The 23,747-nt window shown below is 42.3% G+C and overlaps 1 protein-coding gene across 1 annotated transcript in view; it reads left to right on the top strand.

The window, feature by feature from the left end:
• FGD5 (FYVE, RhoGEF and PH domain containing 5) overlaps positions 1-23,747 on the top strand; it is a 102,621-nt gene that overhangs the window by 14,604 nt on the left and 64,270 nt on the right. Inside the window, exon 3 of the mRNA XM_010288060.1 lies at positions 18,989-19,118. Coding sequence (XP_010286362.1) covers positions 18,989-19,118 — 130 coding nt within the window. The remainder of the gene's footprint in view (positions 1-18,988; positions 19,119-23,747) is intronic.

Genomic DNA, 23,747 nt, shown 5'->3' with positions numbered 1-23,747 from the left:
CAAATGTATACAATTTTTAATCATGCCAAGCCTGATTTCTTAATCAAAAAAGCCTCAGCCAAGCAAATTTGTAGCCATCTCTAATTTTAACTTGGGAACTGAAACTGACATCTTACGAGACAGAGGAGAGCCACTGAGCGCTGTCACTCAGCCCTACATATTAGCAGTTAAGCTTTGTTTCTCTCCTTCTGGAAATATTCTGCTTTAACAACTGGGTGAATCTCTGAAACACAAGAAAATTCAGTTCACTTGATATTTCCCCCAAACGTTAGGAAAGAAAAGCCAGATACACGGTCTTGATTAGTTTAGAATTCCAGGAGCTCCCTTTGTCTTCCTTGCCGCAGAATAGTTGAGTCTCAAATCCAATATGTGCTGTCCAGTCCAAAGGGAATCCCTGCTGGAAGAACAACCATGAAGATAAGAGGTTTCTCAGTAGTGTCAGTTCCTTTCATATGTCCTCAGATCTGTCTGAAAACTGATAGGAAAAGCTGCCAAACCTGCCTGCCCTTCTGATAGGGAAGTATTTATGCACACCCAGATTGCAGGAGCTCAGGAACTTTAAGACCCAAGAGACTGGGCACTGCTTTGTTCTGGACTGGTCTTTGTTGCGGGAGGGAGAAGCATTCCCGATGCAGTCTCCCTCACACTGCCTGAGGTCACTGAACCTTGCAGCACCAGCACTAAGAAGCAGTATTACAATGATGCAGGAAAAAGATGATTGCATTTTTCAGTGTTTTCCTACCCCATGACCAAATGACAGGACAAGCATATGCTGGCCTGAAAGCAACTGACAGCTCAGTTTTAAGCTTGTGTTTCAAGGGATCAGCTATCTAAAACTCCCCAACTCTTCCCTAGTAGCAACTGACAGCTCAGTTTTAAGCTTGTGTTTCAAGGGATCAGCTATCTAAAACTCCCCAACTCTTCCCTAGTAGCAACTGACAGCTCAGTTTTAAGCTTGTGTTTCAAGGGATCAGCTATCTAAAACTCCCCAACTCTTCCCTAGTAGCAACTGACAGCTCAGTTTTAAGCTTGTGTTTCAAGGGATCAGCTATCTAAAACTCCCCAACTCTTTCCTAGTAGCAACTGATGTTGAGGATCTCGGTGTGAAACTAAGACACATTTAGCACAAACTACCACTGCTTCATAAAATCTCTGTGGGAGAGACTTAGGCCAGGGCTGACCATCTATGAAAATGGCCCTCAAGAGTGAAGGACATTTTGGTAGATAACAAGAAAGGTTATGTAATCTGTACAAATTCCTTTGTGGTTCTGGCAACACAAATAGCTGGAGTAATGCTGACAGCGCTAAGACAGGAGTTTGTTAAGTCTCACTCCAGTCAAAAATAATTGGTTCTGTTTGGCTTTTTTTAATAGGGAATATTACTATTGTCATCTAGTCAGGTTTCCTTCTGATTCTAGCTTCACTGTATTTTTCCCCGGCTTGTTCCCAGACCTGGCTGCATGGTGTTGATAAAGCAGATGATCCTACTAGTACAGGGAAATGGCAACTCCCCTTCCATCTTACGAGTCCTGCAGGGCAGCATGGTGTTCACAATGTTGAACTTAACTTACTTTAATTATTTTCCATGGAAAGTATGGAATAACAAACTGGCAATAAAATGAAAATAGAACATAAAGGCTCTGGTTCCAAGTTTTAGTGACTAGGTTACACTGCCAAAAATAAACAAAGAAGAATAATCAGGAACATACCCCTGATCGCCGATCTACGATATGTGCCATGTCATCAGACAATTTCTTTTTGTGAAATGTATCATCTTTCTCTAACTGGATCCAGAACTCATAGTCAGAAGAACATTGGTAAATGTGTTATAGTCAGAAAAGTGACTATATAAGTTGAATCTGGATGAGAAAACGATACTGTGCCAGAGGCTCATTTGGGGTATATTGGTATGCTCTGTTGATTTGTACCTCTGAGGATCTGAACAGCTGTTTATGATTTGACTGCCCTGATAATTCAGGCTAGCACCTGAAAATAGAGTGAGTGGAAACATTTTCCAAAAGGGAAAAATTCACAAAAGCATTCTGTGTGAACAATATGTCTGTTTTGACAAAGTTTAAATTAAACTCCTTTATGCTGTAGCCTAAGATACAGAAAACACAGTCTTTGCTTCCCCTGGTTCTGTTTTTTGATGCAGATCACTTTGAATCAGTCAGCACTGTGAGTTAGATTCTGAGTTTCTCACAATCCAGTGCCTAAAAGAGCAGCCATAGGGAGAAATACACACAAGTTTTTCTCTCAGGGCAACCAAAAATGGACACAGTTCTGCTTCATTTCTAGAACATCTGAAATAATTTATTTTCAGTTTTCTGAGGCTCAAAAATAAATTTCTAAGCTTCAGATGTTGCAGCAAAGAAAAACAGTCATCTCCTGGTAAAGTCCTCTACAAACTGAACTAACAGTCCAGATTTTGCAGTAATCAGAGTTTGCCATTCTACATGTAGCAAATAAAATACCTTTTTCATCAGTGCTTTAAAGCTGTGAAGTATTTCAGAGTGTTTGACTTTCACAGCCTGTGTAAAAGTGTCTCAGATGAAAAGCTGGGGGAATGAGATGACAATTCAACAAAAAACTTCAAGGCATAAAGAGGAGCAATACTATAGCAGGATGGTCTTTTAAAAGGTATCTGAGTACTTTTCACACAGATAAACATGGTACCACTTGAACCATGGTGCTCTCTGAAAAGTAAACAGCACAAAGTGGTTGCAGAATACACTGCAGAGGTAAGCAGGACTGCACACACCAGGACACACTGGTGTGTGTATACCTCCCATGGCCCTATGGCCTTGTGCAGCCCACATTAAAGCCCAGACTATGGTATTAAAACAATATAAGCTGATCTATTCCAATACTGCCTAGTCCCATCCTCCTCCTTGACCTTGCCCATCTTCACTTCCTCTACATTGTTCCAGGGGCTTGTGTGACCCCATTCAGACAGCTAAATGGGCAAAACCTATTTGCTTTTCTGGTGCTGAGCTAGTTTCAGGTTGAGGACCCAGGCCATACACACTAGCATTGTTGGTCAAATGGTAATGGAGGCACAGCCTCACTCTCCATACTACAGCTATGCTGCCATATTTCTGACTGTAATATACACATACAAAAAGAAAGAGTTTTGCCCCCTGGAAAGTGAACCAATAAATGTGGAGCAAATCCTCAATCTGCCTGCACATAGAACACTTCATTACAGAGATAGAAGCAAGATTAAGCCACAGAAAATCACTTGACAAGGGTCAGCTCTTTTCTTTTGTATTACTGCCTCAAGCTGTCATAAGTGGGCCACGGCTTCTGGCCACATCCTTATACAAGCTGCCTGGGCTGACAGCTCTGATGCCGCTTGTATTGCTGGCTGCTTTTGCTCATCCCCAGAGCAGAAGGCTGGGCTGCACGTTCCATACTGGTCTGTCTACCAAGCCCTCTGCCACGTCAGCGAAGTCAACTGAGGGTGCCACTTGAAGAACGATGGCAAGAATCAGTGCTAGTTTAGTCTGTGTGGGAAGTGTAAGCACGGGGTCTTTTGATCTGGTGGGAGGACAGAGGAACACTCTCAACCTCTCTCAAGGAATTGGGCAGGGTGTATCTACAATGCTTCTGAGGCTTGTTCCTCTACCCTTATTGCACGGGGTGCTGTTTCATAACGGAGCTCATTCCTCATCTTTTCTTGTTCCTTCACGGTTTATAAGGCATATGTTACTCCTCTTACTCCTAGGTCAAGAAGTCTGCCACACATTGTTTGCCTGCCTGTATTCAATCCTGCATGGGAGCTATTGGTTCGATCTTTCTTTTTCTGGAGAGTTGGTAGCCTGGGATGCAGTTTGACACCTTATCAGCATCCACTGTTCCTATACTTCTCTCTTAACTCCCCTCTAACCTCAGTACCATTCTCAGCCTGAGGCACATGTCAAATGAAGGGTTTAATCTGAGTTACTGCAAGGTTAATTCTTTAATTGCAGGACAGAAGTATGTAAAGCACTGTGAGATCCTCTTGCCAGCTGCTACTGAAGGCACTCACACTGCACACTTGGGCACTCTTGTACTGCTGGATCTGAAAGATCTGATGTTGTCATTGCATTGAAAGGGACACCTTAAAGCCATACAGGACAATGGAAATGGCAATTACAAATCATGGGTGTCCTACTGTTCCTAATAACACTTTTGAAATTCCATGTTCTGCCCTTATTTCCCCATGTGCATAACCAGCTGTTGTTCTACTTATGCATGAATGAAATTGAAATCAGTAATGCTGTAACAATGCTTAGAGATAATTCTCTTATTTGGACTCATTATCACGCAAGGTGTTTGTAACTTCACTTCTAAGAAAGGCAGTACTTGCAAGAAATTAATATATTGCCTGAGTATTGTAGCAGATTCAGACCTTGTGAAGTATTAGTGGTGTGTTACTGCTACTTCTCCTAATTCAAGAATAAAATTCTCTTTTTTAAAGGAAAGACAATAAAAACTGAAAACTGTCACTACCTGCTTTGGAAGTGTCATTTTCTCTGTTATCTAAAAGGCTTTAGGAATACTAATTTTAAGTCTTTTCCTGACACAACTCCAAACAGCTTTAAAAAAATCCAACAATGTTTCCCATCACAAAACCAAGCCCTCTGTCTTCTACCAGTTCTGCTGTCTTTTGGAATCAGGTGCCAAGAATTCAGATTTCTATTAATAAACAGATCACTAAAAATTCTGGCTGCAACAAATGATGATTGATTCAAGTTCAGTTTTGTGTTTGTGTTTCACTGACATATTTCCAAGCTGGCATCCTCTTTTGAGTTTTCACTTCTATTATCACTTAAGAATTACACTAAACCAGATCTTCTGAAAGGATTAAAAGGAGTTGGGTCCATTTGCTGCCGTAATTATCACATTTGCCTAATTGATACCTAATCACATCTCAGTCCAGCCTAGATTCCAGAATCAATAGTGTAGTCCCTGCTGTACTCTTGAGTTTCAGGACTGTATGTGCAAAAGTACAGAGCAGCTGCTGTATTGTACAAACCTAAAGACACTGAGGAACAGCACTTGTAAAGATATTCTAGTTCTGTGTAGCTCAGTGTAGTCAATAACCGCCTTGTGCAGCCACAAAACACATCTGGACCCAAATTTTAACTATTTAAAACTTTAAAACCCTTTATTATGCTTGTAACACAGCAGAACCAGTCCACCAACACTGAGCATCTCCAGGAGAGCCCACTGTGTGTTACAAACATGCCTTTGTTCTGCCTAGCTCCATTTCTAAAACTCCCACAGAATGATTTATGCAGACCTTTTTCTGAAGTGTCTATCTGCAATTCTTTTACAAATTGCACTTCCTTGGGCAAGTAGCACTGCCTAAACCTTCCTTTGTTGGTGTTCTTCTCCTGTGTGTGCCTTTGTGCAGAAATCATGCCAGCTTGGCTGCTTGAAAGCAACTGAGAGCCATAACTCAAGAACCTCCACTCCCTGCAGAAAACAGCAACACTAGCAAACATTACTGTTAAATGGTTCCAGGTAGATTTCTGTATCTCAGTTTGGCTTACAAGAATGTAAACGTTACTCTGTGCCTTAATTGAAATAAGCATGGGCATGATCCTGCGGGTACCCATCCTTCTTTGACTTAAGGAATGGACCATAATAGTGAAATCCCTTTAAGTTTGCAGTCAACAGGAAGAACAGAAGCAAGACTGTGCCCCAAGGGAGTTTGGTTTTAGTCGCTGGTAGGGATCTACTGTGTCCAGATCCTTCAGTCTTACCTGTATTTTAAACATGGCATTGCTCTGGGATTAACCACTTTACACAAATGACAGCCAAAGCACAAAGAAGAGAAGAAACATGCCAAAGATAATAACAAAGAATTTGTAGTAAGGTAGGGTTTTCAGCTTTGCTTCCCAGACAGTGGTCTTCCCACAGAGGTGTACTTCTTCTCATACTCTGAGATGACCATCAGGTGACTAGCTGAAGGTCACTTCTTACAGGAGATATCTTTTCCTTTTCTTTATTAATGCAGTTCTAGGTGGTTGGGTCATCCTGTCACCGATTTATGAGAGGAAAAAGTCTTACAGAGGGTTCAGAGTGAAATCAGAGGGTCTTACTCTGCTCAAAGATCACAATTATAAATATAAAGTGACTCCACTAAAGTCAGGGTGAATTCCTACCAGTTTTACACCACTGTATCCAAAGTCAGACAGTCATTTTATAGAGAATAGGGCAAAAGTGCTGAGTGGTTTCACTGTCAGAGGCCATCTGTGCTGTGACCAGGGGTTGCTCAGCAAATCACTTGAAAACCATCCTGATAATTAGTGGATGTTTTCCTTGTCATCTTCTGTCCCTTGACAGATGTGCAGAATGGACAGTTCCAACATGATTCAGATGTATGGCTTGCAAGGTCTGGGAAAGAAGAAGAGTTTCACAGCACAAAACAGAGACTTTTGTCACTGCCAAGCACTTGGGTCTTCATTGTGCCCCTCTCAATTCAGGTTTCCAAGCATCACAAGGATTCAACATAGCAAAAGGTTACCAGAGATGGGGAACAATAGGATGCTGGAGAACAACAGGGCTGTGATTTAGCAAGGGAAAGAAGAAAAGGAGAAGCATAAGAACAGCTTTCTCGATGCCTTAAGGAAAACCTCTGCTGATGCTGTTGGATAGAGAAGTTTTGGGTGCCCTATGAAGCTAATGATTTAATGAAAGTAAAAGTTCTGTGGTAGCTGACATGCGATGTAAATAATGTGTTCAAAGTAGCCTATAAAAGGCAGAGCTGCCTTTAATAACCTATTATGCATTATCAGCTGCCCCATTGTACCTTCTGGCATGGTGGGGCATTGGGTGCGGTGCAGCTGAGCGTCAGCCCTTGCTAGTTCATTGCCAGGTCATCTCTGGGGAGGAAGTGTTCCCTGTTTACAGGAAATGCAGGACAAGGGCCGGAGGGCCAGGCTGAGCACAAGTTGAGGCCGCCACAGCTTACTGCCTCTCTGGCGTGCCTGGGAGAGTAGGGAGGGGGTGTGCCACTTGTCTGAGGCCCAAGGACGTCGTGTTTTGTTTTCAGGCATGTCCAGCTTTTACTGTTGCTTTGTTTTTTTCTAGTGGTTTAAAGCCACAGAACTGGGGAGGGGAACGATGCCTGCAGAGAGCAGTGCACCCTGGGGTACATGTGGCTGAGCCTGAAACATGGATTGGTTGTGCAGGTTTGTGCAGGTGCCTCAAAGCAAGACCAGTCCATCCATCCCAGCATATCTGGGACACGGCTAGTGAAACCTTACTGCCAGGCTTTCTCTTATCCCTCTTCTACTTATGCTGCCCCAAGCTGGGCCAGAGGACACTCCCTGCGAGGGACCCCAAGCCCCTGTGTACTCCTCACTGCCTGCACTCCCTTCCAAAACTAGACCTGCACCAGCACCATTCTTCTGTAAGCACCTCCAGGAGCAGTGGTTGAAGGTGGGAGAGTTTCGTCTCTGAAGTTGTTCAGAACAGAGCAAAAGCTTTACACACCTGCCGAAAATCCTCTTCCCCTCTCCTATATCCTGCACCACTCCAATGCAAGAAAGCAAATTTCAAATTGAAACATTTGTGACATGAGGAAGAACTTTCTGGCATTGACAGGCTAGCAGCCTATGCTTCAGAGTGTGAAATGTGGTCATCCCTATGTTACCTTGCCTTGACGGGCCACGTACATTATTAGCAGACATCATGTCTTTCCTGCCCTTTTCAGACTTGGGCTGCAGTATCTGCCTTGATGATCTGCCATAAAAGGGAACTGACTGGCAGGTCAACTGACAGGCTGCACTAACAGATATTTCCTTTCATTGGCTTTAAATGCATTTGGACATTAATTTCCTTCAGTAATGACCCTTCCTTTTGCAGAATGAATTACAAAAAAATAATTTACAAATGAATACAAGAAAATAAATAATCAGTTTTAATAAAACAGGGTCATTCAGCACCCCATTGCCTCTTCCAATTACCATAATTGCATTGGGTTCATATGATTTTAATTTTTTGCAATAAGGATGTCACTGTCTGAGAAAGACAGAGTTTGAACTAATAACTACTGGGCATGTGACTTGAAATAAAGCCAGGGATAGGGATACTGCAGTATTGTTGCATTCAATCCATGTGGTCCAATAATAGAGGGGGGTTGTGGGGTTTTTTACCTCCCCACTGGATGGAGGGGATTTTATATATGTGTATAACCCAGCTGTGTCCAGGTGACATTCTGGTCTCCCTCTTGCATCCAGTACATTATATCCAGTTATGAGCTAAGATCCCTATGACAGACAACTGAGAATGGACATAGGCTGGAAGGATGGGATGGGATGGGAAGGTTATGGCAGCAATTTACCAGTCATTTGTAAACTGAGCATATCTGATTCTGAGTTGACGTGTCAAGCTCACCACCACTCAGTTGGCTTCAGGGAGGTTATACTTATAGAGGACATACTCCATGCAGAGAGAATAACTGTTTATGCCTTCCTAAGTAGTTCCTACAAACCTGCTTTGCTGACTCTTTTGCCAATAATTGCCAATGCAATGACCAATACACACAGAAAAATACTTAGGGTTATAACTGACATTTATTTTAGAGCTTTGGCGGATCTAGGCCTAACTGAACTCAACACCACTGCTTCTCTTTAGCAAAGAATTGTCTTTTAGCAATCCAGAACTGTGGTTTCACTAATGAATGGATGAAAAATCCAGAAGTCGCCATTTACCCCAGAAACACAGACAGTTCACTTACTTCCTATTCCCATTATATGGAAACAGTGAATATGGTGAGCCATTACTGGCAAAGCCAGGTTTTAATAGCAGTTGTTCCACTGCAGGAATGGGACCAAGGATGTGGTTTCTAGCCTCTTCTACTGCTTTCTTCATCTTGTGGTGACATTTTGGACCAAATACTGCTTTGATCTTTACTTGCAGGCACTTTTGAAACCGTAAGACATTTTCATGTAATAAATCAGGGGGTTCTTTGGCCCTTCAAGTATGTTGGTGGTAAGTAAGTTGCAGCATCTAATTAGCAGTTTGCAACAGATGCAAAGAAAAGAAATTAGCGGGATCTCTAGGTTCTGTCCTTCCCCCCCACCCCCCAATCCTCTTAAAGGTAGTGTCAAATATTCTCTCTTTCTCTGTCCTGGCAGTGACTGGGGATGTACAGTGAAAGACAACAGGGAGGCGGCAGGGGGGAATCCATCATATTGGGGCAGAATAACCAGAGAGTCTGTAGATTCCAAAGCACCTTTTTCCAGATGCACCAATACATGTTCACAGGTGAAAGTACACAGGTAACTAGTAGAGTGCATGTATATGGCTTCTCCCTACTCCATACCTATCAGCAGCTCTGCTAATTATAATGAAACTGGTGCTAAATAAAATACTTTTGTTGTGCTGCCTAATCCTGCATTTATTCAGTCAATTTAAGGTTAGGCTGTCCCAGAAGGCCCACTGCTCCGTCTGTTGTGCTGGCTAACTCTTGGAATGACTACAGACAATTGGTGGAGGAGCAGCAGATAATGTGTCTGCAATCTGCTCTCATTCAGCCATAACACTTCTACAAGGAAGAGAATTAGTTGAGGATTACCATGTCTATTGAGATACTACCAACTTTGCAACTATTTCTCCCCTTACTCTCCACATCCACACTTTCATTAGCATCTTCCACTGCATTAAAGTTTATTGCTTGCAGTGAGTTTATTTAGCAGTGCTTTTAATGAGCTAAAGAAAAATATCGTTTAGCAGAATAAAGAAAAACAAGGTTTTGAACAGTTATGACTCATATATTACTATATATAATTATAGTTTATGTATGCATAACTATTTAATTATAAATTATATTCTATATAATTATAATGTTTAATTTCCTAGAAGATCTTAGCCTTTTTGCACGTGTAGATTGAGGTAATTAATTTGGCATGGTGTCATCTTACATGCACTTAGATATGCCCTATAAGTCACACAAAGTGCCAGGATCCATTTGAACTCTGAGGGAGGAAAACTGCTGTAGCTGATGAACCACCATGTTGTTTCAATAAACACTGATGTTATTATGGCAGGTCTTTAAAGACACTGGGCTTTGAGGAGGAATAAGAAGGAAAATGAAGGTAAGATACCCATTTGTGACAGATCTATTTATTTATCCACATTCTCAAACCCATTAGAGGAACATTTTCTTTGCAGGAGTCTGACAATAAACTCAGTGAAAGAACAAATAAAACTCTGCTGTGGGTTGTTGTGGGTTCTTCCTTGCAATTCAGCACAACAAAATAGTAGTTAGTTCCAAAAAACCACCTTGTTGACTTGTGTCTAATCCATGCTGATTATCCACAATGATCAGGAAGGAGTTTTTTAATACATTGTGTGTATTTTTGCTGCCCTCAAAGGTATGAGTGTTTCTTGGGGCACTGCGTTTCTAGATTTGATGGATTTACAAGCAAACACCACATCCCCAGTGCTGTGGGGATGGCAACACCAAGACATTTTGCCTTTCTTAATTGAGCACTAGGGAACAATCAGGTGACAGTTGAGCTGAGAAATGCTGCAGCACTGATAGCTCAAGCTACTGTTGGTTCAGTGCAGCAGCTGATAATCAGTTCTGAATAGGCTGTTTGAGAAAAAACAGTTGTTCTTAATCAGCTATCAAGGAGTAGTACTGTCCTGCTTGATCTGGATTCAAGGGAAGAAGCAAATGAAATAGCAAGTGACTGGGACAACAACTAATAATTTGTTGTGTCCCAAGAAGCAGAATTTGTAATTCAGACCACTGAGACTTGCTGGTGAGGTGCATAACTACAGTCTTTATTGATCATGTCTTTTTGACTGAGAAAATCTCATGAGCAACAATGTCTACATGCTTTCCTACCGAAGTTGCAACCACTGCTGCTCACTCTTTCAAGGAGGCAGGGAGGGCGGGCAGAGTCAGGGAAATTACAGGAGAAAGAATAAAACGAAAAAAAATATTCTTTCTGTGGAAAGAATAAGACCAAAATCAGATGCCTGAAAAAATGTATGCCCATTGGCACATGGGTTACATGTGAGCTTGTGTAGGTCTCCTTACCTTAAAAGCATGTTTAGATTCATGGTGTATTTAAGTGGTAAATGATTAAGGATGTGGGAACTAAAGGGCTCAGCCAGGTGAATAGGGGACTGGAGGTAGATGGGTGGAATATAGATTTTAATCTCAGGGCTATGGAGTTATGACCCAAATACACTACTTCTTAGGGCAGCCTGCCTTGAAGGAGGCAGGCCACAGTTGATGGAAAAAGAGGTTACATACAAACTGCAGTGAAGACAGAGAACTGATGTCTTGCTGGTTAAGCATTCTTAGCACCTGGGAATGCAATACCCAATTCCCACAATTGTGACCATCAGGATATTAAGGCCTGAACACAAACCCCTGCCTTTTACAGTAATTTTATTATGTTCTTATCTGATTGGGTTACAACAGATTGAAGTGTGAGGTTTAAACACAGTGAGATATTTTTGCATCCAAAAGACCCAATGTCTCTCTATGTTATAAACCAGACATTAATTAGGGGCTCCACTGATCATGACAAAGGTATCATGGTGAGAGCTCAGGATTTGCATGCTTGGAAATGCTGCTAGACAATTAGTTGTTGAATTGTTAGTCAGCACAACTTGACAGTAACTAGACTCTAGCAGTGCACCAAAGGGAGTTTACAGAGGACTGTAGCTACCCAGAGATCCCATCTTTTACAGGTTCAACAGTTGCCCTAGGTGTGAATGTAATGACAAGTCCAAGACTGCAGTCAGAATTAAGTGATCCCTTATTCTGCAGGAAAGAAATCAAAACAAAAGAAATGCAGAGACATGCAATATCTTCTCAGAGAGGTCAGGGATAAACTAGGAGTGACCCACTCAATGCAATTACTTACATGAAACATGCAAGTAGGTTGGAAGGCAATAATAAATGGAGAGCAAATATTAATTACCTCTGGTTTTGGACCCTAGCATCCACCTCTGCAGTCCCCAGTACAAGAAAGACACGGACCTGCTAGAGAGCATCCAGAGGAGGACCACAAAAATTATCGAAGATCTGGAACACCTCTTCTGTGAAGAAAGGCTGAGAGTGTTGGGTTTGTTCAGCCTGGAGAAGAGAAGGCTCTGGAGAAACTTTATTGCAGCCTTTCAATATATAAAGGAGGCTTAAGTTATAAAATAGCTTACAAGAAAGATGGAGAGAGACATTTTACCAAGGCCTGTGGTAATAGAACAAGGAGCAACTGTTTTAAACTGAAAGAGGGTAAATTTAGATTAGATTTAAGGAAGAAATTCTTCACTATGAGGGTGGTGAGGCAATGGAACAGGTTGTCTGGAGAGGTTGTGGATGCCCCATTATTGGGGTGTCCAAGGTCTGTTTGGATGGAGCTTTGAACAGCCTGATCCAGTGAAAGATGTCCCTGCCCACGGCAGGGAATTGGACTAGATGATCTTTAAAGGCCCCTTCCAACACAAAACATTCTATGATTCTATGTAGCATTTTCAGTCTTCCCAGATGATGGTAACAAAATATGAAATCAACAGAGGTCAAAAGACATTGGTATCCCATTGAAGAGAGTCTCCTGTGTATACAGGGTAGCTGAGAATTACACTGGATTCACCTTGAAAAACTACTGTCTGTTCCAAATTTTCCATGTTTCAAGGGCAGTTTCAGAGCACAGATGGACAGACATAGATGGAGTGGTTTCCAAAGTTTCTGCAACTGAACAACATTAAGATAACACGGCTATTCTTAGCTCCTTTTACTTTCCACCATAGTAGGTGAAATCTCATAACTAACCACAAGAACATTGCTGAGAATTTCAGCACAAAACTAGTTAAAGCCACCTTCAGCAGTGTAAGTTTGCAGTACCAGACATTAAAAGGAACTGGAATCGAATGAGATTTTAGCACCTAACTGCCTTAGGTTACTTTACAAATCCCATCTGCACTTTCCTGTTGCCAGTAGAGAAGCAGCATTACAATCTTTTGCTTGTAGCTGTTTTCCCCATTTCCCTGCAATATACTTTAAAATAGCTGAACAAATTCTGGGATTTCTGTCAGGATGTGCATTGGGCTAAATGATGTTTTTCTAACTGCTTAAGTAAGCTTACTTGATTTTGCTGAGATGACACTGTCCAAATCAGTATCAGGAAGACAGAATGTAGTTGCCAGATATTCTTCTAGAATAACTTCATTGAGCTCTGCAGAGAACTGCCATGAAATAATATAAGCTGATACTTCTGATTTTGCGGCCTTTCAAATACTTAAAAGGGGCTTATAAGAAAGATAGGGACAGACTTTTTCCCAAACCAGGGGTAATGGTTTTAAACTAAAAGAGCATAGATTTAGACTAGATAGAAGGAAGACATTTTTCACAGTGAGGATGGTGAAACCCTGGCACAAGTTGCCCAGAGAGGTGGTAGGTGCCCCATCCCTGGAAACATTCAAAGTCAGGTTGAACAGGGCTCTGAGCAACCTGATCTAGTTGAAGATGTCCCTGCTCACTGCAGGGGGGTTGGACTAGATGACCTTTAAAGGTCCCTTCCAACACAAACTATTCTATGATTCTACAATTTCCATTTTTGGTTCATGCAATCATTGCACCCATTACTTCACTCTCCTACCCTATATCACGTTACAATTTCCCAGAGTCTTTCATTCAAGAGCATGTTAGAAACTCATAGGCAAAGATCACACAGTTCCTGAAACGGAGCTTCTTCTCAAATACAACAGTTGTTGTTTTAATTCAGTGTTTCTGTATCCTCTTACAGAAAGTAATTTCTCATCTCAGTTTGTGTGCATTTTTAAGATTGTGTATTAATCTTAATTAATTAATCTCTCAAAAACTGTCACTGGGAACCAGTAAGCACCACATGTGCCTGTGGTGTTCGTGATCTAGACATGTCTGCTGAGGGAAATGGGCTAGCAAACCCTGTCCTCTCCAATGGAGTTCTCTCTTTGTGTTATCTTGGCTTGCAGCTTGCAATTTAACTCGGTGGTTCTGCTTTACCATAGCTTTATAAAGTTACAGAATCATAGAATCGTTTAGGTTACAAAAGACCTTTAACATCAAAACCAACCTAGCACTGCCAAGTCCACCACTAAACCATGTCCCGAAGCACCACATCTACATGTCTTTTAAATACCTTCAGGGATGGTGACTCCACCACTTCCCTGGGCAGCCTGTTCCAATGCTTGACAACCCTTTCTGTGAAGAAATTTTTCCTAATATCCAATGTAAACTTTCCCTGGTGCAACTTGAGGCCGTTGCCTCTTGTCCTATCGATTGTTACTTGGGAGAAAAGACCGACACCCACCTCACTACATCCTCCTTTCAGGTAGCTGTAGAGACAGATAAGGTCTCCTCTCAGCCTCCTTTTCGCCAGGCTAAACAACTCCAGTTCCGTCAGCTGCTCCTCATAAGATCTGTTCCCTTCTCTGGACATGCTCCAGCACCTCAACGTCTTTCTTGTAGGGAGGGGCCCAAAACTGAACACAGTAGTCAAGGTGCAGCCTCACCAGTGCCGAGTACAGGGGGACAATCACTTCCCTAGTCCTGCTGGCCACACTATTTCTGATACAAGCCAGGATGCCGTTGGCCTTCTTGGCCACCTGGGCACACTGCCGGATTGTATTCAAGCAGCTATCGACCAACACCCTCAGGTCCTTTTCCAACAGGCAGCTCTACAGCCACTCTTCCCCAAGCCTGTAGCATTGCATGGGGTTGCTGTGGCCCAAGTGCAGGACCTGGCACTCAGCCTTCTTGAACCTCATACAGTTGGCCTCAGCCCATCAATCCAGCCTGTCCAGATCCCTCTGTAGAGCCTTCCTACCCTCAAGCAAATCAACATTCAACTTGGTGTCACCTGCAAACTCACCAAGGGTGCACTCGATCCCCTCAATCAGATCATTGATAAAAATATTAAACAGAATTGGCCCCAACAAGGAGTCCTGGGGAACACTACTTGTGACTGGCCACCAACTGGATTTAACTCCATTCACCACAACTCTTTGGGCACAGCTATCCAGCCAGTTTTTTACCCAGCGAAGGCTACAGTCATCCAAGCCATGAGCAGCCAGTTTCTTCAGGAGAATGCTGTGAGAAACGGTGTCGAAAGGCTTTACTGAAGTCCAGTTAAACAACGTCCACAGCCCTTCCGTCATCCACTAAGCGCACCACCTTGTCATAAAAGGAGATCAAGTTAGTCAAGCAAGGTTACTGTTTGTCCATAGAAGGGTTATTCTTTACAAAACCACACTGAAAGGTACTTCACAGACACCTATAATCAAGGTGCCTAGGGGAAGGCTGATGATATCCTGGGCTGCATTAGAAAATGTATTGCCAGCAAATAGGGGGAGGGGATCCTTCCCATCTAGTTGGCACTAGTGAGGTCACACCTGGAGTGCTGTGTACAGTGCTGGGCTCCTCAGTACAGGAGAGACATGGACATACTGGAGAGAGTTCAACGAAAGACAAGACACAAGGATGATTAACGGACTGGAGTACCTCACAGCTGAAGAGAGACTGAGAGAGGTGGGACTGTTCAGCCTGGAGAATAGAAGGCTCAGACAGGATCTCATCAATGTGTATAAATACTTAAAGGGAAGGTACAAAGAAGATGAATCCAGGCTCTTCTCAGTGGTCCCCAGTGACTGGACTAGAGGCAATGGGTGCAAACTGAAACACAGGAGGATCCCTCAAACATCAGGAAACACTTTTTCCCTCTGAGAATGACTGAGCACTGGCACAGGTTGCCCAGGGAGGCGGTGGAGTCTCCATCCTTGGAGGTATTCAAAAGCCACCTGGACACAGTCCTGGCCAGCTGGCTCTAGGTGGTCCTGCTTGAGCAGGGGGTTGCACTAGATTACCTCCAGAGGTCCCTTCCAACCTCAGCCATTCTGTAATTCTGTGATCAATGGAGATTAAAATGCTTTAAAGGAACTGCAGTGTATGAGGTTGGCTGTGACTATTTCCCCCGTATTAGTCCTGGACTCTTGGCATGATCAGTGGTTACATTTCATTAATCTTGGTCACTCTATTATCTTAATAAAACAATTTATTTTTCTGTTCTCAAATATCAAGCTGGAAGATTCCTCCAACAGTGGCAGTTTACCAACATCAAAAGCAACCTACATAGTCTCTTGGAAAGTGCTAAAACATGTCCAGGCAATTTTGACAGGGTGCACAGCAGCTTGTCCTAAGATTAAATACTTAATATGCAGTTATGGTAATTGTTTGGGCATACCTGAAGGGTTTGTCCTGTGTGTAAGACCTTGCCCTGCATTAAAATTATTCTCCATATCATCCTTTTATAAAATTTCCCAAAACCTGTTGTACCTTAGAAGTCATCTGCCACCTATCTCTGCATCCTTGGTGTATTCCTCCACGCAGCTGGCAGTGGAATTAGTGAAGACCAAGCTGCTTGGGCACCTTCACCTGGTGACCAGTTCCTGGGCACAGTTCAAGTCTTCAGGAGCTAGGATTGCTAGGAGACCACAAGAGTGTAAACATATAAAATGGATGAAAAGATGTGAATTCATTGGAGTAAAACACATGCTGGGTTATCAGGAAAGGTATACTGCCCAGGAGCTCTATGACAATATAGAATAGCCTCAGAAGTGAAGACCTGAGTATTGCTGGAGTGGCTGAAGAAGGGCAGGATAGAGAGGGTGGCACAAACATGCCTGTGCCTATCCCATGTGCAAATGAGACCCATAACATTTTGAGACTTCTCTTTAAGCACAAGCCAGTGCCACTAGGCTGCAAGCCTACTCTAAATGAAACCCATGCAACAGTTCATCAATATTGCAAGTTTTGCTACTGTATAAGCCTTTAATAATGCCATTCATAATGATTACCAGGCTAATATACTGAGGCATTTTTCCCAAATTACAATGTGTTCTTACATTAACATAATGCAGACATTTATCAGAGAGAGAGAGAAAAAAAAGAAGGGAGGGACTTCATTTCACGTATGCTGGGGCAAACAATTACAAATTGCAGAAAGGCTGTGCGAGTAAGGAGACAGACTGGCTAAACTATTAATAAGCCTCCTGAGCTGTTCCTGTATCTGCCTTGCTCTTGCTTTCACTTGTGCTGAGGCCCCTTTGTAGTTATAACTAGGCAGGTTTTCGGCAGTGGTGAGGCCACCCACACTGAAAAACTGCAGACACTAATAATAAACAAGAACAAGTGCTGCTGCTTAGCCCTTTGCCCAGCCATGGCAAACACACTAGGCAGCTTGCAAGAGCTCCTTGATTCTGCACATGAGCGAAAAGCTTATGGCATAAAAGAAAGGCTGGCAGCCACACCTGCATGGGAGACACAGCCCTGTTTGCAGCTTGGAATTGAATGCAGATATGTAAAGAGTTTCCTTTCCAAAAGGAAATATGAGTCTGGTCAGTGGCCTTGGGAGTCTCTTTCTTCATTGCCCTCCCACTTACATTAACCCATCTTTGCCCAGCCTCCTGTCACTCTAGCATTGGCTTTGAAGCTTTGGATTTGTTCACATCTGGGATTCCCAAGTGATCAAAGAAAAATAAAGAGATAAGGCAGCGCTGCGAAAGCAAATTAATAGTTACAGAGGAAATGAGAATGAGAACTACAGAAATCATATATACTGAGTAAGCCAGGTCCACATTACAGACCCACCTGGTTGGCCAAGATGTCTACTGGAACACACGGAGATGTCAGATTTTGTTTCTCAAGACAACAGACTTACCCTGTTGGCTGAATGCTGGAACCTACCCCTGGAAATGTAAAAGCCTTGGGGCCACTGTGGCATATAAGCTGTATATAAGCTCCTAGAATGATACTGTGTCCAAAAATACCAATCTGATCCTTTAATATAAAAACATAGTAAAGTCAGGTAGGAATAGATGGGTGTTACCAGTGGTATATTTGGCACTTCTTTTGCCAGTGCTGGAATATCGAGTCTTGTGTTGCAATACCAAGAATAGTACTGAAACTGGCTGGTAGTAAAACTGGTGCTAAAACTGGATAATGCTGGTGGATAACTGGATAAAGTTCAGAGATTTTAGAATGATTAAATGATAGGAGGCATGACATAGTAAGGCACCAAGATCTTCACATATTTCATATAAAAGACAAAATGAAGGGGCAACTTGAATACAGCCTGTGAGTACCTTCCTGCATAGTAACAAAATTTGGAAGACTGCCTCCAGTTCAGCAGAGAAAGGTTTAACAAGATCCAGTAACTGGAATTTGGAGCTAGACATATTCAGATCAGCAATAAAAAACACCTTTCTAAGGCAAAGGGCAGGCACCATCCGGGGAACCTACCTCTAGTCATGCTTTGTGGAGGTTTTAAAATAACTGGCAATTTTAATTTTTTTTTTTTCTTTTTTTCTAAAAGAAAATGCTGGGAAGACACTGGCCTGTATTCCACACCAGATCCAGTGCTCTTATCACATAGCTTTCTCTGCGTTTGTGGAGATGAATTCAGACTCCCTTGAAACAACTCAAGGATTCTGGGATCTGAGTACTTTGTGTTTTAACTGATGCCATTAGTATTACAATTATACTTTTCTCATCCTTTTGCTATTTTCCCAGAAAACCCATTGTTAAGATATCTAATTTCCATGTTTAATGAGCACTGAGCTGTTAGTATGATTTTATTACATCCGTTTAGAGGGGTTGACTAGGGAGGAAAAAAGCAGTTCTGGTTGCAACTAAGTATAAACTTTTTTGCTCCAAGCTGAGCCAGAACATTGATCTTTTGGGGAAGCTTGAACAAGTTCAGCTAACTTCCTACTGCTCCTTTCAGACCTTTCTACTTGCCTAAATGGTTGCTGTTGAACTTGGTGGCAAAAAAACAAAGCTTAAGAAATCTTGCTTTCCAAGCCTAGCAGGTCTCCAGGGATTCCCTGACCCCTGACTGGTTATCTCTGAGCAATGTGTGGATTTGTTATGTCTGAGCAATACCAAGTGTCTGGGAGTAACACCAGTGAGCTAGACTGCTCTTTCTCTCTGCAGTGCATACACTGAGCCCTACAAGGTGTGCCCAGTCTCTGTGATACCGATGGAGGTCATCACATCAGATGAGGAACAGAAGAGTTCAGAAGATGACGAGAGCAGCCCAGGAGATCCCAGCCTCATCAACAAGGTAAAAGAGCTGAAAATGGGGAATGCGTGAAACGTGGAGAGGGAGAAAGAATTTGCAGAAGAACCTGGATTCTCAAATCTCTCTGCTCTTTGCCTGGTGCTCATTTAGAAATGTCACAGCCATCAATCCTTTACTTCACCAGTGCACTAGCAACGACTTACCCCTATAGCCTGTGGCAAAGCCGAAGAACTGCAGTCCTAAGATGGACAGTGGCGGCAACATAGCCAGCAGGAAAGGCCTGACTTGAATGGCAGGAAAAATGTCTTACTCAGCAGAAGGATTTAGCTGCAATCTTGAGAATTTTAAAACTACATTGAATAAAACAATGACAAATACATTATTTGGACCAGCTCTGCCTTGGCTGGGAGATTAAGTAAATTATCTCATAGGTGTCTGCCATCTCAAAATTCTCTCATCATAGGAAAATGCACTCGCTTGGCTTTATTTTACTGACCTCTGATGAATAAAACACCTCTTAAACAAGTTATGGAGGAGACCATGGAAATGTGACCATAGTTTAAGATTGCAAAAGGCTGTTTTAACCTCCAGTAAGCTGACTGACAGTGCAGTTGTTAAATAAATGGCATTTAGCAGTTTTAGGCACAAATTTGTCTCTGTTTTTCACTGAATTTTTTTTTAACGTTATCTGTTCTTAGAACCTAATATGAGCCCAACAATCTAACATTGTGTCTCTTGAGCAACAAGCACCCACTCCATAGCCCATTTGGTATGAATGCAACAAATAGGTACGTTCTTCCAAAGTCTTCCAGTTTGAGCCCCAGGAGCTAAGACTGCATAGGAAAATATCAAATCCTGATTTCTTCTCTCTGCCATTCATTTCGGCCTGGTCTCTCTGTGTCAGCACAGCTATGTGGCTTCCTGATTGTAGATGGCTTGTGTCTGATCATGGGCGTGTGTCAGAACCTGCAAAAGTCTGTGCAGATGCCCCTCCAAAACCAAATGAGGGCTGAGTAAGGGTCAACTCTGTCAAGGAGAAGCATAAGTATATTAATTCTAGGAAGATCAGATCTCTTCAGGCATTTCCAGAATGTGAAGCTTTGTTTAGGGGCAGGTGTGAAGAGAGGGGAGCAGAATGTTCCCCTTACCAGGACACCAGTTCTTGAAAAATAGAAAAAGAAACTGAAAGCAGAATGACAGTAAATTGCTGTTGCTCTAATCTCTGAGGGAAAATAGCTTCCTTTGATTTCCCTGTATGCTGCATCACTTTTAGGTCTACCCTGCAGGGTGCTGAGCTGCCTCTGGTACCACCGGAAAAGACCATGATCTCCTTGCTGACATGAAACAAATGAAACAGTTACAAGCAACCTTATCTTTTTGCCTCCGAGATTCATGAATTTTTTTTTCGTTGTTTGTTTTCACACTGTTTTGGAAAGGGAAAAACCTTTCAATTTCTGACATTCCCTGTTAAATAAAAAATATTTTTCTTTTCAGTTCTATTAGTTATCAGACAAACCACTAGTATTTACAGAGCATACACTAGTGTGTTATCTAAGCACAGGTTCTCAGCATCTCTTAGTTGTGATACCAGTGGAAAAGTGACAACAAAATTGTGACTTGAGTTCAAAAGGGAAATGCATGCAATCACTCTGCACTTGGAAGCAAATTCAAGGCTGCTAAAACCAATTTTATTGCCATTTTTGTAGGGTTTTACTCAAGACACTAGGAAATTACGCTTTTCTAAATGTCTCCCTTATTGCATCTCATGTATTTTAATTATTCTGTTGTGCTGGGGTAACCACACTGTGTAGCTGCCGTAGAAGGCAGCACTTAGAGAACAAGCATGTGCTTCAAAGTCTAACTAGAGGTATTCCTCCCACTCTTCAGGCGAACACAAACTAAATGTCTGCACATAGCTGATAGAGAAGATCAGAACAGGTTGGGTTGTTTGGTTGGCCTTTGCTTCCCATGCTAGTTGTCAGCAAGGGTCACCGCACACAGGTCCAGACTTCCACAAGCTCCTGGGAAGCTGTCTTAAAAAGCTCCATCTGAGTACAGGCCATATTTCCAAGCTGGCTGATGAATCAGTGCACTTGGCTATTTACCCTGCCAAGAAGATGGCCACGAAAGTAGACATAATCTGGTTTACCTGTTATAATTCTGGCTGTAGGAAGATTAGCCACTCTGTAATCTACACTCTGTAATCTGTGGCTCTAGCCACAGACTCTAAAAAGAGGTTGGAGCAGCAGTAATTTCATCCCTGGACAAGCTATTTGCTTAGTCAGGGGCCTGTGCTTGTATGTGGAGCCAAGAAAAGATCTAGAGATGAAACACCTTTCAATGTCTTGGTTCTTGTAGCCTAACAAGGGCAGACATCACTTTGGACAGACTAAGGGGGTCCTGGGAACCATCCTGTCAAATCCTGTGTGTCTCAGCTGTCCTCAGGACCCAGTCTGTTAAAGGAGACCTGATCTGTGCAGTCAGAGGCCATCTAGCATTCCGGAGTCTCTTGCCGCTCTGTAACCGCCACAGCAGCACTGCTGCAGGCTGTGTGAAGCAATAATCAAAAGATGGCCAGGGAAGACCCAATTTCCTAGGGAAAACAGTCAGTGCAGGGTTCTGACATGAAGGATGCAATATATTTAACTGTTCTCTTTCACCCATGCCAGTCACAAAGTAATAGTGATACGGGAATCTTCCAAGGTCTCATGCAGCCCATGCTGCAGATTCTCTGTCAGAGACAAAGGCTTCCAGTTCACTGTAATTAAGTGTGAACGGGATAAATTCCATCTGTCCACAGCTCTTATCTCAGAAAGCACTGGTGTCTTTACAGAGGACTGACAGAGGACTGTTTTTCCTACCCCACTGCTCCCACCTCCTTTTATTGTCTTCTCATGCAAATCTTCTGGGTGCCAAGGGAACATTAGCTGCCCTGTCAAAACCTGTCTCTAATGACAAAGCGCGAAGAACTTGTCCAGCTCCTCGATGAAGTGAGTATCCCTTGGAGCAAAATCCTCAGGACAACACAGAGTGGCTGTACAACATGGAAGAGTTCAGAAGCACAGTCACTTGGGGAGAACTGGCAGAGACATGTTGGTCTGGATGCCAAAAATAGCACCATGGATTTAAAAATGAGCTAATCTTGTTAAAAAGTTGTTTGGGGCTGGCCTACTAAGAGCTGAATTTGGATTTTAAAAAACACATACGCACACACAAAAAAAGAATCTTCTATAGTTTGTTGGTTTGATTTCTATCTTCCTCCTCCTCAGGGAAACTTAGTTTAAATAAAGGCATGGAACAGCCTAGGTGATAAAATCTCCTCCCTGTGTTCAGATATATGATTTACTTTTGCATTGAGCTGGATTCTACCTGCTGCCTTTCACTGTCATGAATGAATTCCTGTACCAAAATGCAAGCAGTCCGCTTTATCTTTCCTCACCCGCTTTCTCCTAGCCTGCTTGCTGGAGAACACAAGACTTCCAGTTTGCAGCAGAATTTTTTCCTCTGATGTTTATTTTTTAAGGCTCATTTTTATAAGTAAATATAATTTTAAAAATTAGCTTTGTACACATATCTGCTGGTATTGTTTCAACAGCTCGTCTCCTTTGAATCTCTGCTCTCCTGGGGACCAGATGCACATGAGTGTGGAGAAATATTTAGGGCCTGCTGGAACTCCTGTTCTGTAAACAGTTTGAATCATAGCCAATAATACATTCTGAGGTATTTTTTACATTACCAGCATTATTTTAAAGAGCAAACAAAGAGGCGATTTCATCTCTATTGTGTTACAGGGATTTTATTACTAAAAACCTATTTGGAGTGGGGCAGGTATAAAACTGTAACACAGGAGGTGGGTTTCAAATTTTTGCCTGTATTCCACTGGGAGTACCTCAGACCGTGAGAAGCTGAGCATTTGTCATCAGAAGCAACCTTTTGGTTTTGATTCTCTGTATAAGACTAACAGTGAAAATTCATTCTTTCTGGTTAAATAAGCACTTTATTTCCTTCTCTTCAGTCCACTGGCTTATGATAACAACCCAGAGAATTCAAAGGTAGGGAATGCTGTAGGTTTCCTTAACCTTTGTGATTCTACTCGATTATATTATAAAAAGCGATGCCCTTACTTACACTACTGATGGAGATTCACTCTTTTTTTTTCCTCCTGCTAAGCTAATTTAGAAGAGCTCCTGGGCCATCTCTCATTCATGTGTCTTTTATATTTGTTCATTTAATTAATCACTCCCAATTTATCAGAAGGTGGCACATGGCTTTTCTGTACCGGGTTCTCAAGGTTATATGATGGCATCTGAGCTTCCTACAGGAAAAAAAATTGGAATTGGGGATTCCAGTTAGGAACACAAAACTTGTGTCAAATAAAGTAAGGACTTTATCTCCTACCTCTGAACCTTCACTTACTAGACAAATGCTCCAAGTTCAGTATGTAGAACCCCAGAATTTTCCTCCCATCATTGAGCTGTATTCAAACGGGAGCTTTGTGATTGTTTTTTACTGCTAAAACCAAGTAAATCCATCTTAGATCCACGCTGCTAACAAGCATGAAAGGAATTGAAGGGGAAACTAGTTTAGTAGTTCACATTTGACTAGATACCAACTTCAAACTGAGTTCCCTTTGGCAGAACTTAGTTTTTGTAGCAGTCTACAAAATTATAT

The sequence above is a fragment of the Phaethon lepturus genome, unplaced genomic scaffold, assembly GCF_000687285.1.
Source record: "Phaethon lepturus isolate BGI_N335 unplaced genomic scaffold, ASM68728v1 scaffold15320, whole genome shotgun sequence".
In the NCBI taxonomy this organism is placed as follows: Eukaryota; Metazoa; Chordata; class Aves; order Phaethontiformes; family Phaethontidae; genus Phaethon; species Phaethon lepturus.
Note: the sequence above shows the minus strand (reverse complement) of the source record. Positions and strands in the feature narration are given on the sequence as shown.